At 42.6% G+C, this 16,458-nt stretch overlaps 1 protein-coding gene across 1 annotated transcript in view; it reads left to right on the plus strand.

Annotated features, from left to right (window-relative positions):
• The window catches only part of LOC126258947 (translation initiation factor IF-2-like), a 179,145-nt gene that overhangs the window by 139,802 nt on the left and 22,885 nt on the right, over positions 1-16,458 (plus strand). Inside the window, exon 2 of the mRNA XM_049955686.1 lies at positions 3,654-3,918. Coding sequence (XP_049811643.1) covers positions 3,654-3,918 — 265 coding nt within the window. The remainder of the gene's footprint in view (positions 1-3,653; positions 3,919-16,458) is intronic.

Consider the following 16,458-nt stretch of genomic DNA (forward strand, 5'->3'; position numbering starts at 1 on the left):
TCCCTAAATAGCAAAACTCCTTTACTACTTTAAGTGTCTCATTTCCTAATCTAATTCCCTCAGCATCACCCGACTTAATTTGACTACATTCCATTATCCTCGTTTTGCTTTTGTTGATGTTCATCTTATATCCTCCTTTCAAGACACTGTCCATTCCGTTCAACTGCTCTTCCAAGTCCTTTGCTGTCTCTGACAGAATTACAATGTCATCGGCGAACCTCAAAGTTTTTACTTCTTCTCCATGAATTTTAATACCTACTCCAAACTTTTCTTTTGTTTCCTTTACTGCTTGCTCAATATACAGATTGAATAACATCGGGGAGAGGCTACAACCCTGTCTCACTCCTTTCCCAACCACTGCTTCCCTTTCATGCCCCTCGACTCTTATAACTGCCATCTGGTTTCTGTACAAATTGTAAATAGCCTTTCGCTCCCTGTATTTTACCCCTGCCACCTTCAGAATTTGAAAGAGAGTATTCCAGTCAACATTGTCAAAAGCTTTCTCTAAGTCTACAAATGCCAGAAACGTAGGTTTGCCTTTTCTTAATCTTTCTTCCAAGATAAGTCGTAAGGTCAGTATTGCCTCACGTGTTCCAACATTTCTACGGAATCCAAACTGATCTTCTCCGAGGTCGGCTTCTACCAGTTTTTCCATTCGTCTGTAAAGAATTCGCGTTAGTATTTTGCAGCTGTGACTTATTAAACTGATAGTTCGGTAATTTTCACATCTGTCAACACCTGCTTTCTTGGGGATTGGAATTATTATATTCTTCTTGAAGTCTGAGGGTATTTCGCCTGTCTCATACATCGTGCTCACCAGATGGTAGAGTTTTGTCATGACTGGCTCTCCCGAGGCCATCAGTAGTTCTAGTGGAATGTTGTCTACTCCCGGGGCCTTGTTTCGACTCAGGTCTTTCAGTGCTCTGTCAAACTCTTCACGCAGTATCTTATCTCCCATTTCGTCTTCATCTACATCCTCTTCCATTTCCATAATATTGTCCTCAAGTACATCTCCCTTGTATAAACCCTCTATATACTCCTTCCACCTTTCTGCCTTCCCTTCTTTGCTTAGAACTGGGTTTCCATCTGAGCTCTTGATATTCATACATGTGGTTCTCTTCTCTCCAAAGGTCTCTTTAATTTTCCTGTAGGCAGTATCTATCTTACCCCTAGTGAGACAAGCCTCTACATCCTTACATTTGTCCTCTAGCCATCCCTGCTTAGCCATTTTGCACTTCCTGTCGATTTCATTTTTGAGACGTTTGTATTCCTTTTTGCCTGCTTCATTTATTGCATTTTTATATTTTCTCCTTTCATCAATTAAATTCAATATTTCTTCTGTTACCCAAGGATTTCTATTAGCCCTCGTCTTTTTACCTACTTGATCGTCTGCTGCCTTCACCACTTCATCCCTCAGAGCTACCCATTCTTCTTCTACTGTATTTCTTTCCCCCATTCCTGTCAATTGTTCCCTTATGCTCTCCCTGAAACTCTCTACAACCTCTGGTTCTTTCAGTTTATCCAGGTCCCATCTCCTTAAATTCCCACGTTTTTGCAGTTTCTTCAGTTTCAATCTGCAGTTCATAACCAATAGATTGTGGTCAGAATCCACATCTGCCCCAGGAAATGTCTTACAATTTAAAACCTGGTTCCTAAATCTCTGTCTTACCATTATATAATCTATCTGAAACCTGTCAGTATCTCCAGGCTTCTTCCATGTATACAGCCTCCTTTCATGATTCTTGAACCAAGTGTTAGCTATGATTAAGTTATGCTCTGTGCAAAATTCTACAAGGCGGCTTCCTCTTTCATTCCTTCCCCCCAATCCATATTCACCTACTATGTTTCCTTCTCTCCCTTTTCCTACTGCCGAATTCCAGTCACCCATGACTATTAAATTTTCGTCTCCCTTCACTACCTGAATAATTTCTTTTATCTCGTCATACATTTCATCTATTTCTTCATCATCTGCAGAGCTAGTTGGCATATAAACTTGTACTACTGTAGTAGGCATGGGCTTTGTGTCTATCTTGGCCACAATAATGCGTTCACTATGCTGTTTGTAGTAGCTAACCCGCACTCCTATTTTTTTATTCATTATTAAACCTACTCCTGCATTACCCCTATTTGATTTTGTATTTATAACCCTGTAATCACCTGACCAAAAGTCTTGTTCCTCCTGCCACCGAACTTCACTAATTCCCACTATATCTAACTTTAACCTATCCATTTCCCTTTTCAAATTTTCTAACCTACCTGCCCGATTAAGTGATCTGACATTCCACGCTCCGATCCGTAGAACGCCAGTTTTCTTTCTCCTGATAACGACGTCCTCTTGAGTAGTCCCCGCCCGGAGATCCGAATGGGGGACTATTTTACCTCCGGAATATTTTACCCAAGAGGACGCCATCATCATTTAATCATACAGTAGAGCTGCATGTCCTCGGGAAAAATTACGGCTGTAGTTTCCCCTTGCTTTCAGCCGTTCACAGTACCAGCACAGCGAGGCCGTTTTGGTTAATATTACAAGGCCAGATCAGTCAATCATCCAGACTGTTGCCCCTGCAACTACTGAAAAGGCTGCTGCCCCTCTTCAGGAACCACATGTTTGTCTGGCCTCTCAACAGATACCCCTCCGTTGTGGTTGCACCTACGGTACGGCTATCTGTATCGCTGAGGCACGCAAGCCTCCCCACCAACGGCAAGGTCCATGGTTCATGGGGGGAGGCGAAATTTATTACTTCTGACAAACTTTCAGTTTTCACACTACACGTGTCAACCTTCAGTTGCCACGCTTCTAGTGCTAATTATATGTGTAATAACCTTTCTTTTTCAGTTACTATAGTAATTGTCCTTAGGACTGGCGACCGTGATTTCCCCCAAATCTCAAATATCTAATTACCGCTAGTTAATTGTTAACGTAACGGCCGCACATTTACTTTCTTTATTAACTTTACCCCTTTTCAAAATTAATTTCCACCAGTTTCATTTGCATTTTTCCTTTCATTTAGATGTAACCCTTTCCTCCCTCTTTACCGACAGATTAACTTCGGTGACGATTGCTTTCCCAAATTTCCATAAGGTACACGCGGTTTAATTTTTCACTGTCATTAAGGTCGATAAGTGAGGGGGAGTTTACACGTGGCGACCTGGTGACAGGACAATCTTCAAATTTGAGGTTGTTCTGGACACGAATTTTGCATTGTGCAAATCTCGTATCAAAGTACTGGTTACGAAATGGTCGATACGTCAGCGAGAATATTAGTGTGAGGAATCCTAATTAGATTTGAAATTTTGCATTTATATTTAAAATTATTAAAATGAGTGAAGGCAACAATTACCAAAATTTGGTAGACTTATATACGGAACAATCGGTCGGACAGTGGGAAACGCCCACCGCGGTACCCATTGTTCAGGGGCAGACGGCTAGCATGAAAGACGCGACCGCCGAAACGCAACAAAGAGCAGAAATGGAATTCCAAACATTAGAAAATGTTTCGGAATCGGAAGTGAAAATCAAATTGGAATCCCTTGATGACGAATACGGGGGGACAATTAAAGAGGAAGCCGCTACGGAAGAAAACCGGTAGTTTCCGGGAATTTATCTGATTTATTGAATGTTTTGATTAATGAAATCAAGAGTCAATTGGCAGAAATTAAAGCTCTGTCTGCCAAGCAAGAAGCTCAGGCTGCCAAGCAAGAAGCTCAGGCTGCCAAGCAAGAAGATCAGGCTGCCAAGCAAGAAGCTCAGGCTGCCAAGCAAGAAGCTCAGGCTGCCAAGCAAGAAGCTCAGGCTGCCAAGCAAGAAGCTCAGGCTGCCAAGCAAGAAGCTCAGGCTGCCAAGCAAGAAGCTCAGGCTGCCAAGCAAGAAGCTCAGGCTGCCAAGCGAGAAGCTCAGGCTGCCAAGCAAGAAGCTCAGTTTGAAAAAATTGAACGAAAGCTAGACGATCAGAACAAAGCTATTAATGTTGTTAACAACAATGTTGGAGTTTTTAACACAAAAGTTGGTAAAATCAAAGAAGATATTGTTATGATTAATACCGAAATCGGTAATCTTAAACAAGAAATGATAAGCGTTCAGGCGGAAATTGCGAGCATAAATACTCGTTTTTATTCCGAAATTAGCAGAATCGAGAAAAGTGTAGGAGAAGCAGTTGCTCCGATCATCGAGAATAAGGTGACGGAACAAATCCAATTAGTGAAAAAAGAGGATCAACAGAAGGTGGAAACTTTAAAGGCTTTAGTATCCGAAGTAGATACCAAAGTGAGGAAGCAGGCTAATACCTGCGAAGAGAAAAAGAGGGAAGTGGAAACGCTTGCGACAACCACTTGCCAAGTGATTACGAGAGTGTCGGAATTAGAAAAGAAACTTGAAGAAAAACAGAGCTATGTGCCAATCTGTGCACATAGTTCGGAATTGTTGACGAAAGAGGAGCGGTTCGACCCCTTGAAAAAAGGCAGTATACACGCGACGGATTTCATTAAAAATTGTGAAAGAGTTTTACCCAGATCATGGACTAATGAGAGAAAAATTAATGCGGTTATTGATGTGTTGGCTGGTGATGCCAAGCGTTAGGGCTTAAACCTCAACATTACGAACCTGATTTTTGACGAGTTCAAAAATTTGTTTCTGGCTGAATACTGGTCAGAGCAAAAACGGCAAAGTGTCTGGCGCGAATTTGTCGTATCGAGGCCTTTCGATGCGGATTCGCGCGGCTCGATGAAGGAGTTTTGTGAGGGCTGGATCCGCAAGTTGGAATATTTGCGTGATCGCCGCACGGAAACCGAAATAGTTTGGGAACTCTACAAGAAGCTTCCAGATGATACAAAACGCTACGTAGGAAGCAATTACAGGACAATCAATGATTTCCTGGAAAGAGTTGAGGACGAGGACTATTGGCGCAATAATCGCGATACTGGTAGAGGCCGTGGTAACAACAACGGGTACCACAGCAACCACAACAATGATAACTATGGGAATAATGCATACCGCAATATTGGCAGCAATAACAATAATGGTTCGGGCCATAATGACAATCGGTACAATGCAAATAATAACAGGAATGACGGAAACCAGTATCATACTAGCATGATACGGGCTTCGCAGAATAGTAATAACGCCGGAGGGTGTGATCAGCCGCCTCAGCAGCATCCGGGGAGCGTATCTGCTGGGACGAGACAGGGAAACCATTAGCCACGCCGGTGAGGGGCCGACCGGGCGTGGAGAAATTTTGGCGGCCCAATAACAGTAGAAAACCGAGGTGTCGTCGTTATGAAAATTCCGTATGGAATAATCAACGGCGGGAGAGTGTGCCAGTGTTAAGAGAAAGGAGTGCGCCCACAAGTAGTAGATCAGCTGTATACACGGCAGTAGAAGGTACATTCACTGTCAGTGAGAACAATTTAAGTAGTGTTCCGGAAATCGATTATAAGGTGCCAGCTGTAATACCCACAGCGGAACTGGAGATTGAGTTTAAGAATGATTCGCAAGTGTTGAGAGAAGATCAGATGTCGGATAAAACGTCCGTCATCGAGCGAGGGGATGCAGAGAGGGATGAGGTCTGGTTAAGGCAGTTCGGTCGCTTATACGACGAACTAAGAGATTATAGGGGCCTGTACGGGAGAAGTGTTTATGGGGAGTGCGGGCAGGATTTGCCGCGTCTCGTCCCACAGGAAGATAGTATTTGTGAAGTGATAGAAAGTTCTGGCCCTAACCGGCAGACTTTACTAGAAATAGTTGATGTTAATGGGGAGCACGAGCAAGATTCGTCGTGTTTCGTCCCGCAGGAGTTGGATGTTGAAGTAGTAACGGAAAGTTCTGGCCCTAACCGGCAGACTTTCCCGAAAGTTATAGTGGTAGAAGTAGCCGACCCATCCGACGCAAAACTCCAGTTTAAACATTGCGAAAGTATTGAGGAGAAAGATTACGAGAATTTTAGTGATAGCCGGACACGATTGGTAGAAAAGCATGTGGATTACAGCGTGTATGAGGTTAGAGCTGACATTAGACGGTCAGACGATGGCAGTGTGGGTTGCGCAGATCCAGAGGAAGTAATTGCAGATACTACTGGGCACATTCCTCCAGGTAGGTTGGCAGATGAGATCAATCTGACCAAAGTGGAATCAACGAAGGTGACAATTAGTGAATTGATAGCAAAGCAACACTCACTAGTTGACGAGTTACAGGAAAAGGTTTCGGTATTGGAGGCGAAGCTACAGACTAAGCCTCAGGACAGACGTGTTGAAATTAAAACTGTATGTAAACAGAGGCTGAAAAAGCCGCCAGATAAACCGGATTTAGGATCAAAGCCGGATGGTTTTTTCTGGAATGATCTGGATATCGACGAGGATTTACTGTGGGAAAATAAAGAAACAGTCGAGGATAAGTGTAGACAGATAGTAGTGTCTGTTAATATGCACGACCTACAACTAAACGTGTTGAGTGACACCGGTGCAGAATTTAGTGCTGTATCTGGGAAAATATTTGAGTTACTGAAAGACAGACCTGGCATCGTAGTTATGCCAGTAACAGGAGTGAAAATTATCGGTGCTACTGGGAAGGCCAGTAAACCGGTCACAAAACAGATTTTTGTCAACTTCGAGGTATGTGGGGCACGATTTGAACAAGAGTTTGTCGTCGTGCCAGACTTAACTACGGAAGTAATTATCGGGTTAGATTGGCTATTAAAGTACCGTGCAGTGATTAATTGCGAAAGCAAAACTTTGACATGTACGTCACAAGATAAATCAATAGTAGTTAGTTTTGACGAGGCAGGAGACGGTGTGCATAGGCAATACCAGCCTATACACATTGTTAACTGGCCGGAGGTCATTGACATAGGAATGAATTTGAACTGCCGTAACGTGAGGAATCTCGGCAATGACAAAAGTGTAGAAAGTGAATTGGAAGAGATAATCAAATTCCCTCCACGGATTGACATTAGTATTGGTGTGAAGAAAGATCGTTTGCGAGAAGTAATGAAGCTAAAAGCCGATGCTCGCATACGTCGTCATTACGCTAAAGCGCGTTTTGCTAAGTTTTCAATCGGAGACTTAGTACTTGTAAAAGCTCATGAGAAATCGAGCGAGATAGACAATGAAATCTCTAAATTTAAGCTTGTTTATAATGGACCATATAAAGTCATTGGTATACCTCACACAAATGCTTATTGCTTAGAGTATCCAAGCTCTGGAAAACGATTAGGTATACGGAATATTGTAGACTTGAAATTGTACCAACCTAGAATTGATTAATACCACAGAATGGGTAATTTGTACAGTATGTGAATATAGAGTGTAAGATTTAAACGATTTGCTAGATTGTCATGCTTTTGCCCGACCAAGAGGACATTAAAGAAATTGTAATTAATAAGTAATTAACTTGTACTAAATGATTTAACAGAGAGTGATTATTTATCAATTGAAAAATCCAAGCTGCTAGTTTAAGTTTTCAGCTGAGTCACAGTAGATTAAGTAATGTAAATATGATTTTGTAACTAGCTGTAAGATTTCATGAATATGTGTTTTACTAGTCGTTGCCGATGTACTTAGACGCTGTTTTAAGTTTCAGGCTTGTACATGTGTGATGATGGACAGTGTTGAGTTATCCACTGTGATAGTGTTAATGGACTCCTTGAGATTACTAGGGAGTGAGTTTTTCCCAAAGAATTCAGTGAAGCGGACGTTCTGCAAATGCCGTTACAACGGCGAGTGAGATCAAGCGTGCCGCTCAGGCGGGTGCAACAATACTGACGAGGCGGAGCCGCTGTCGGCTCTTGTGCCGCTGTCGGCCCTTGTGCCACTGTCGGCATTCTTTGTACTTGCGGGTACGAAAGGCGGAATAGTTTTTCTTCCCGGACAGCTGATGTCAAAGAATTCTGCTGGCAATATTTATGTTTTTTTCGATCTACTGAATATTATTTTCTTGTTTAGCGTTAAGTGGAATCTCATGACGAGATAATAATTATGAAAAGGTTATATAAAATGTGTATTCTATGTAATTAATAATTAATTTGCGTATTTTGATCTACCTGTTTTTATGACCATGTACTCTGATTGATTTTGTAAATAGTATTCCATTTCTTGATAGTGTTACGAATTTTAATGATTTTGAAGTAGCTAAACCATTTTCTATGCTTTCTATGAATTTTAATATGTTGTCAACCTGTTTTATTTTGTGCAAGATGACAGAGTGGAATAAGATTAGGACGGTCTCCACTCAATTTTTATGGTCTAAAAATTGATTTATGCTTAATTAGACGAATGCTAAATTTTGATGATGTTTTGAGCATATGCATTTCCGCTGTTTATTTTTTGGGACATTTTCTGAGTCTGTTTAGGTTACACGAACATCCTCAGACAATGTGGGGCAAGTGTAACGCCGGAAATGCATATCCTCCTCTTTCCATCTATTGTACTGAGAATTTTTTCCTTATTTTGTTACCTGAATATATGACATTTCTGTGCCTTTATATATTGTAATTGTTTTACTATTTGTATATATATATATATATATATATATATATATATATATATATATATATTTATGCATTTATGTCGATGTATAATTGGTTTGTTTCGTAAATATTATTTGTATTTTTACGCTGGGTCTTGCCTAGGGCAAACTGCTATCGAACGATTACATCGATAGGTCGTGTGAAGAATCAAAGTGTGTAGGATCTTTGGTAGTGTTAACTCTGCCGCGTGGAGCGCGGGCAGAGCAAGGGAGAGTCTGGCTGGAGTAGCGAGTGGAGCAGGTGTGTTGTGTGACGCTCCCGCGAGTTGCCGCGCTTTCGGGGTTTAGCAGCATGTAATTGCGCTCGACTTGCGATGATAGTTTCTGACATGGTGTCGTGGACGGGAAGCATTAGCTGGATCACATCAAGAGCCCGTTTCGTCTGGTGACCGTGTTGAGAAGAAGGCGCGCCAACATCCAGCTTCTGCAACAGCGACGGCCGACAATGAGTGACTGTCGCCACCTCCTCGATCGACGGCTTCAAACCTTCAATCAACCAACAAGGAAGACTAAAAGCACGTAAAGTTTCAGAACTGTATGGCAGACCTCAGCTTTTCAAATTGTTCCATTTGCCTCGCAAAATTACAGCAACTTAGCATGAACCTTTGTTGCTCATTGTCCCAATTGCATTGCCAAGCAGGGTCCCTTCCTTTTCCGAAATGAACCCGAGAGTCGTTGAAATTCAAACGCCAGCATTAAAATAATATAATTAGATTTCACTGCTTTAATTTCAAAGTTCAGTTAAAGTATTCATAGCTGGCTACAATATTTAGATTACACGAGCACAAGTTAAGAGTGCAAGTTTTGTTAGCATATTTTAGCTTTCCTGTGACTGCAGCTCAGCTTGGTACGTACTAAATTTTACTATTGTTAATTGTTCAGAATCATTTAATTCAAGTTCAAAGTTAAATCTCTTGTTTCTAAATTGCGTAGAGTCAAGTTGCTTTTGAAATGATTGTTGAGGTAGTCCAAGACTAACCGTAGTTTACTGGATTTCGATGTGCTTCAGAAAGAAAGCTCACTATTAACTTCAGTCACTAAATTAACTTTCAAATGGTTCAAATGGCTCTGAGCACTATGGGACTCAACTGCTGAGGTCATTAGTCCCCTAGAACTTAGAACTAGTTAAACCTAACTAACCTAAGGACATCACAAACATCCATGCCCGAGGCAGGATTCGAACCTGCGACCGTAGCGGTCTTGCGGTTCCAGACTGCAGCGCCTTTAACCGCACGGCCACTTCGGCCGGCAATTAACTTTCGATTTTCCGGTTTTATTAATTCTTTTGCTAAATTAAGTCAGAGTGTAGCGAAATTTATTACTTCTGACAAACTTTCAGTTTTCACACTACACGTGTCAACCTTCAGTTGCCACGCTTCTAGTGCTAATTATATGTGTAATAACCTTTCTTTTTCAGTTACTATAGTAATTGTCCTTAAGACTGGCGACCGTGATTTCCCCCAAATCTCAAATATCTAATTACCGCTAGTTAATTGTTAACGTAACGGCCGAACATTTACTTTCTTTATTAACTTTACCCCTTTTCAAAATTAATTTCCACCAGTTTCATTTGCATTTTTCCTTTCATTTAGATGTAACCCTTTCCTCCCTCTTTACCGACAGATTAACTTCGGTGACGATTGCTTTCCCAAATTTCCATTAGGTACACGCGGTTTAATTTTTCACTGTCATTAAGGTCGATAAGTGAGGGGGAGGTTACAGGCTTCATTCCAAAGTGATCAAATTGTAAATTTTTACAATCGACATGTGTGGGCTGACGAGAATCCGCACGCAATTGTGCAATCACATCAACACAGATTTTCTGTGAACGTTTGGGCAGGCATTGTTGGTGATGTCTTGATTGGGCCCCATGTTCTTCCACCTACGCTCAATGGAGCACGTTATCATGATTTCATACGGGATACTCCCTTTACAAGTACGACACAACATGTGGTTCATGCAAGATGGAGCTGCTGCACATTTCAGTCGAAGTGTTCGTACGCTTCTCAACAACAGATTCGGTGACCGATGGATTGGTAGAGGCGGACCAATTCCATGGCCTCCACGCTCTCCTGACCTCAACCCTCTTGACTTTCATTTATGGGGGCATTTGAAAGCTCTTGTTACGCAACCCAGGTACCAAATGTAGAGACTCTTGGTGCTCGTATTTTGGACGGCTGTGATACAATACGCCATTCTCCAGGGCTGCATCAACGCATCAGGGATTCCATGCGACGGAGGGTGGATGCATGTATCCTCGCTAACGGAGGACATTTTGAACATTTCCTGTAACAAAGTGTTTGAAGTCACGCTGGTACGTTCTGTTGCTGTGTGTTTCCATTTCATGATTAATGTGATTTGAAGAGAAGTAATAAAATGAGCTCTAACATGGAAAGTAAGCGTTTCCAGACACATGACCACATAACATCTTTTCTTTCTTTGTGTGTGAGGAATGTTTCCTGAATGTTTGGCCGTACCTTTTTGTAACACCCTGTATAAATACACAGGAAATCAAGAGGGCAAAACGGAATACAGACTTCTAACAAATGAATTAAAAGTAAGTGGAAAGTGGACTAGCTAGAGGTGAAATACAAGGCTGCAGAATCACGCTATACTGCGGGATATATACTCGTACCTCCTACAGGAAAGTTAAATAAAACTTTGGAAAAAAGCGAAGCACCTACACGAATATTAAATGCTTTAACAGTAAGCGAGTACTAAGTACAGATGGGAAGGTTGAAAGGTGGAAACAAAATTCAGCGATGAACGAAGACATTACGACTTCCTACAGCATGGCTCAATGCTGACTGATGGCGGCGTAGCCCGCATCTCGTGGTCGTGCGGTAGCGTTCTCGCTTCCCACGCCCGGGTTCCCGGGTTCGATTCCCGGCGGGGTCAGGGATTTTCTCTGCCTCGTGATGGCTGGGTGTTGTGTGCTGTCCTTAGGTTAGTTAGGTTTAAGTAGTTCTAAGTTCTAGGGGACTTATGACCACAGCAGTTGAGTCCCATAGTGCTCAGAGCCATTTTTGATGGCGGCGTAGGCACTTGACGCAGTAAGACCAGTGTATAGACGGAAGAGAGACGAATGGGACAATGATTCCATTGACGATATGGCCTTCAAATGAGAAAATCTTCGGAAACAGGAAGTTTTGACAAGTGGCTGAATGACGGTGAAACCACGAGTAAAAAAGTGTCGGAGGTCAAAGCCTCATCACAGAATGTGGAGGGCGGGGGCTTTCCCGCTCTGTAAAGCAGGATGGGAGGCAGTCTGTGTCAGATCCAACTACAGAATACGATGCTGGTGCACAAACAAATGTTTCAGAGCACATTGTTTACCGTGCATTGATGATCATACGGTACCTGCAACTGACAAACCCCACGCGTTCCCACGTCGATCCAACGACATAGTGAATTATGAATGCAGCATGAACGAGACCATCAACGTTGGAAGCGCGTCGCATGATCGGATGAAACTCCAGATCGATGGCTGAGTCCAGAAACGTCGTCAACTTGAAAAACGGCTGCTCAAAACGCATACCGCGGACGCAAGATGGTGGAGGTGGTATTATGCGATGGAGGCCACTAACCTCGTCTTCCGTGGTACCTTTCATAGTAACTGGATGCATCTTGACAGCTATGGACTAAGTGAACATTTCTGCAGGTCACCTGCACCACTTAATGCATGACGGCGACGGTATCTTGATGCAGGACAATTGTCCGTATCACAGTGTCAGAAGCATGTTACAGTATTTGAGGAGAATGACAGTGGCATTATGTTGATGTCTCGGCCACCAAATTCGCCTGTTCTGAAGCGAACAGAACTCATCTGGAACTCTAGTGGCCGCCGGCTGTGCGCCTACAATTTACGAAAATTGCTTGTCATGTGCTTAGATATCTAGTGCTTCATGCCTCCGAAAACCTAGGAAAGATATGTCGAATGCACGCCCCGCAGAACTGCTGCTGCGGCGCGTTACAAAGGTGGACCAACATGCTGTTAAGCAAGTGGTCATAAGGTTTGGACTCATGAATGTATACGCGGAGTTCAATAAGTAAGGCAATACATTTTCTCTCGGCCCTTTTTGGTTGAAAAAATGTGTAATTTGTTGTAGGGCATCGTGGAATATTCCCGCTTCAGCCCCTACGGGTTTATGAATTTTCAGGAGGTGACAGCGTTATACGTAGCTTTCAAAACGACGTCTGGAACGGAGGTACGTTCCAAGCAGAAAGCTGTAATTGAGTTTCTATTGGCGGAAAACCAGAGCATTGTAGATATACATAGGAACTTTTAGAATGGCTACGGAAACCTGGTAGTGAACAAAAGCACAGTGAATCGTTGGGCTAGTCGTCTGTTATCAAGCCAACAAGATCGCGCATACGTCACGTGTCCGATCTCCCGCGTGCCAGCTGAGCGCACACGGCTATGACTCCTGCAGTGTTGCCACGTGCGGACACTCTCATTCGAGGTGATCTAAAGATTGCAACCCAACTCCTAGCTGCGCAACTAGATTCTGAAGGGGTTATTTTGTTTGATGTCCTCCCTCATGGTGCAACAATCAACTTGAAGGGAATTGTGATACCCTCAGGGACTTGAAGAAACGACTTCAGCGTGTTCACCGCCACAAAAGTAAAAACGGACTTCCACTTCTCCATGACAACGCAAGGCCTCACACACGTTTGCACACCCGAGAGGAGCTCACAAAACTTCATTGGACTACTCTTCCTCATCCACTCTGCAGCCCAGATCTCGCACCTTCCGACTTCTATATGTTTGGCCCAATGAAGGACGGACTCAGGGGGAAGAAGTACGTGTGTGGTGGGAAGGTTATTGATGCAGCAAGACGTTGGCTCCGACGTCGATCAGCAGAGTGGTACTATGCGGGCACACAGGCCCTCCCAGTAAGGTGACGTAAAGCCGTCGCATTGAGCGGAACGGAGATTATGGCGAAAAATATAGTTTTTGAACCAAAAGAATGGGAAATAATATGGTGTAATGCACTCCTGAACAAAATCAACCTGCTTTCAGAAAAAAATCTGTTGCATTACTTATTGAATGCCCCTCGTACAAGAGGTCTGTACAAGGGAACATAGTATTGTATTGAGAAAAAATCGAAATAGATGAAGATGAAATGGGAGATGTGATACTACTAGAAGAATTTGGTAGAGAATTGAAAGACCTAAGCTGAAATGATGGTCTGTGAGGAGGATACCTCAGAGTTATTAAGATCCTTAGAAGAGCAAGCAGTGACGAAACTATTCCACCTGGTTCATTCCGAAGAAGGCAGGCGCTGACAGCTGTGAATTCTACCGAACCATCGGTTTAATAAGCCATGGTTGCTATACACTGACTTGAATTATTTACGGAAGAATGCAGGCACCTCAGGTGAGACAAGTCTGGGTTCTGGAGAAATGTAGGAATATACGACGCGATGCTGACCCTACGACTTACCTTAGAAAATTAGCTGAAGAAAGGCAAATAAAAACATCGATATTTGGCGGTGACGTTATAATTGTACGAGGAAGTGCCGAAAAGTAATGCCTCCGATTTTTTTTATTCTGTTCACAATATTGGTTGAGGTATAAATTGTCATGCATATTTCTCGGTCGACTTCCCCGATTCGCTGACGTAAGTTGCAACACTCTGGCACTAAGGGGTTCCGAACTGTAGCGTGTAACACGGCGGTGTGTAACACACCTATATGTCGGTGCTCTAATCGGTTTCGCAAAGACCGCATTCGAAGAGTTCATCCACACAAGGAAGACCATCTCCTTCAGCACGACGGTGCCAGATCACCCACGAGGGCTGCGACATCTACAATAATCCGACGCCTTGGGCTCACTGTCATCGATCATCCTACCTACAGCCCTGACTCGGCCCCATCCGATTTTCATCTGTTTACAAGTCTTAAAGAACACCTTCGAGTACTTCACTATAACATTGATGAAGCGGGGCAAACCGAGGTGAGGTTGTGATTCCGTCAACAAGTCAAACCTGCTACAGTGACGGTATCAACAAACTGGGCTCTTGTTAGGAGAAATGTGTGCGTTGCCAGGGTGATCACGTTGAGAAATAGATATGTAGACATAAAGAATAGAAATGAAGAATGTTAAAGAGTTTGTTTGATTTAAAAAGGTTTAATAATTTTCACATAAAAAATTTGGAGGCATTACTTTGAGCACACCTTCCTATCGCAGACAGCAAAGGACTTGAAAGATCAACTGAAAGAAATGGATAATATCTTGAAAAAAATTATAAGATGTATGTCAATAAAAATAAATCAAGGCTAATGGTATGAATTCGAATTAAATCGGTTGATTATGAGGAAATTAGACTGGGAACTGTTATTTGGGCATCATAATAAATGACTATTTTCATAGTAGACATCAAATACAAACATAAAGAAGCTTTTTCTGAAGGTATATGTCTATATTGTAGCCTTGTACGGAAGTGAAGCGTTGGTGGTAAACAACTCAGACAAGAAGGGAACAAAGCTTTTGAAATCTATTGCTGCAGGAGAATGTTGAAGATTAGACGGATGGATCGAACAACTGATGAGAAGGTACTGAATCGAACTGGAGAGAAAAGAAATTTATAAAGACTAAAAGAAGGCAGAATTTGGTGATACACACACTGAGGCATCGAGGATTAGTTAACTGGATAGTGGAGATTTAAGTGGCTGTAGGCTGCAATAGTTATGCAGAGATGAAGAGATTTTCCCCGGGGTAGACTAGCGTGGATAGCTGCATCAAACTAGCCTTTGGGCTTAAGACAACAGCAACACTGACATAAAGCCAAGTCTACTTTCAAACCAAAAGCTATCGTAAATGACAGCTGCTTGCCAGAACCCAGTATGAAAATGTACGGTTGCTGCTTCCGAATTTGCATCACTCCAGGTTCATTATTCTTACCTGCAGGCGGAAGATGCGAGAGCAATTGAAATCGTGAAGCGGCCTGACAACGTGAATATTGACGACGGCTGCAGACTGCCATCGTCTAGATCGGCAGCAGTAGGCGGCCTACGCTCCGACGGCGTTGGCGAAGCTGTCCCATCAGGAGCGGCAGTAAACATACAGCAGCAGCAAAATACTACGTTGTCGTACTGGTTTGCGCCTCATTCGCCGATGCCAGCCAACAGGAATTAAAATAAAAACTGCCATCAATAAAAGTTGTCTGTCTCCACCTCCTCACTCCAGTCATCCAATTAAAATGGAGTTCACTGATGTTCCTCATAAACTGACTCTACGAGCAGAATGATATTACATCACATAAGATCGGAACGCGCCGCTAGTCCAGGAGTAAATACATGACCCCGATGAAAAGCACTTGCAACAGTTTAAATAAAATAACTCACGGATGTGGAGTCGAAACTCGGTGCATGACGGGAACACTTGTGAATTATTTTGTAGTTTATATGTAGTTGGTCTAGAAGACACACAGTATCCGTCAGTCATTGTTTTGCTCTTTAGAGGACCGTCGTAAGCAGAATCGCGCTTGCAATTCCACGAAAGCTGGATGTTGCCTTTGCGATGGATGAAATCATCTTGTAAATTATAGATTGCAGCTATCAGTTGTCCTTTTTAAAATTTATTGTGCAGATCTAGATTTCGGCTAGAAGCTAGCCATTCTCAATGTACTATTATTTTCGCTCAATGCATGTAATGCCTGTTTGTCGGGCTTCATCCACAGTTCATGAGTATTCAATTAACTGTGGATGAAGCCCGACCAACAGGCATTACATGCATTGAGCGAAAATAATAGTACATTGAGAATGGCTAGCTTCTAGCCGAAATCTAGATCTGCACAATAAATTTTAAAAAGGACGACTGATCGCTGCAATCTATAATTTACAAGTCAATATAACAGTCGCTGAGTGCAACAGCTTTCTGGATGGAAGGTAACCTGATGAAATCATCTTATTTGGTGCAGAGCCACTGCTTTACACTTG

Source organism: Schistocerca nitens, chromosome 1, assembly GCF_023898315.1.
Source record: "Schistocerca nitens isolate TAMUIC-IGC-003100 chromosome 1, iqSchNite1.1, whole genome shotgun sequence".
Lineage (NCBI taxonomy): Eukaryota > Metazoa > Arthropoda > Insecta > Orthoptera > Acrididae > Schistocerca > Schistocerca nitens.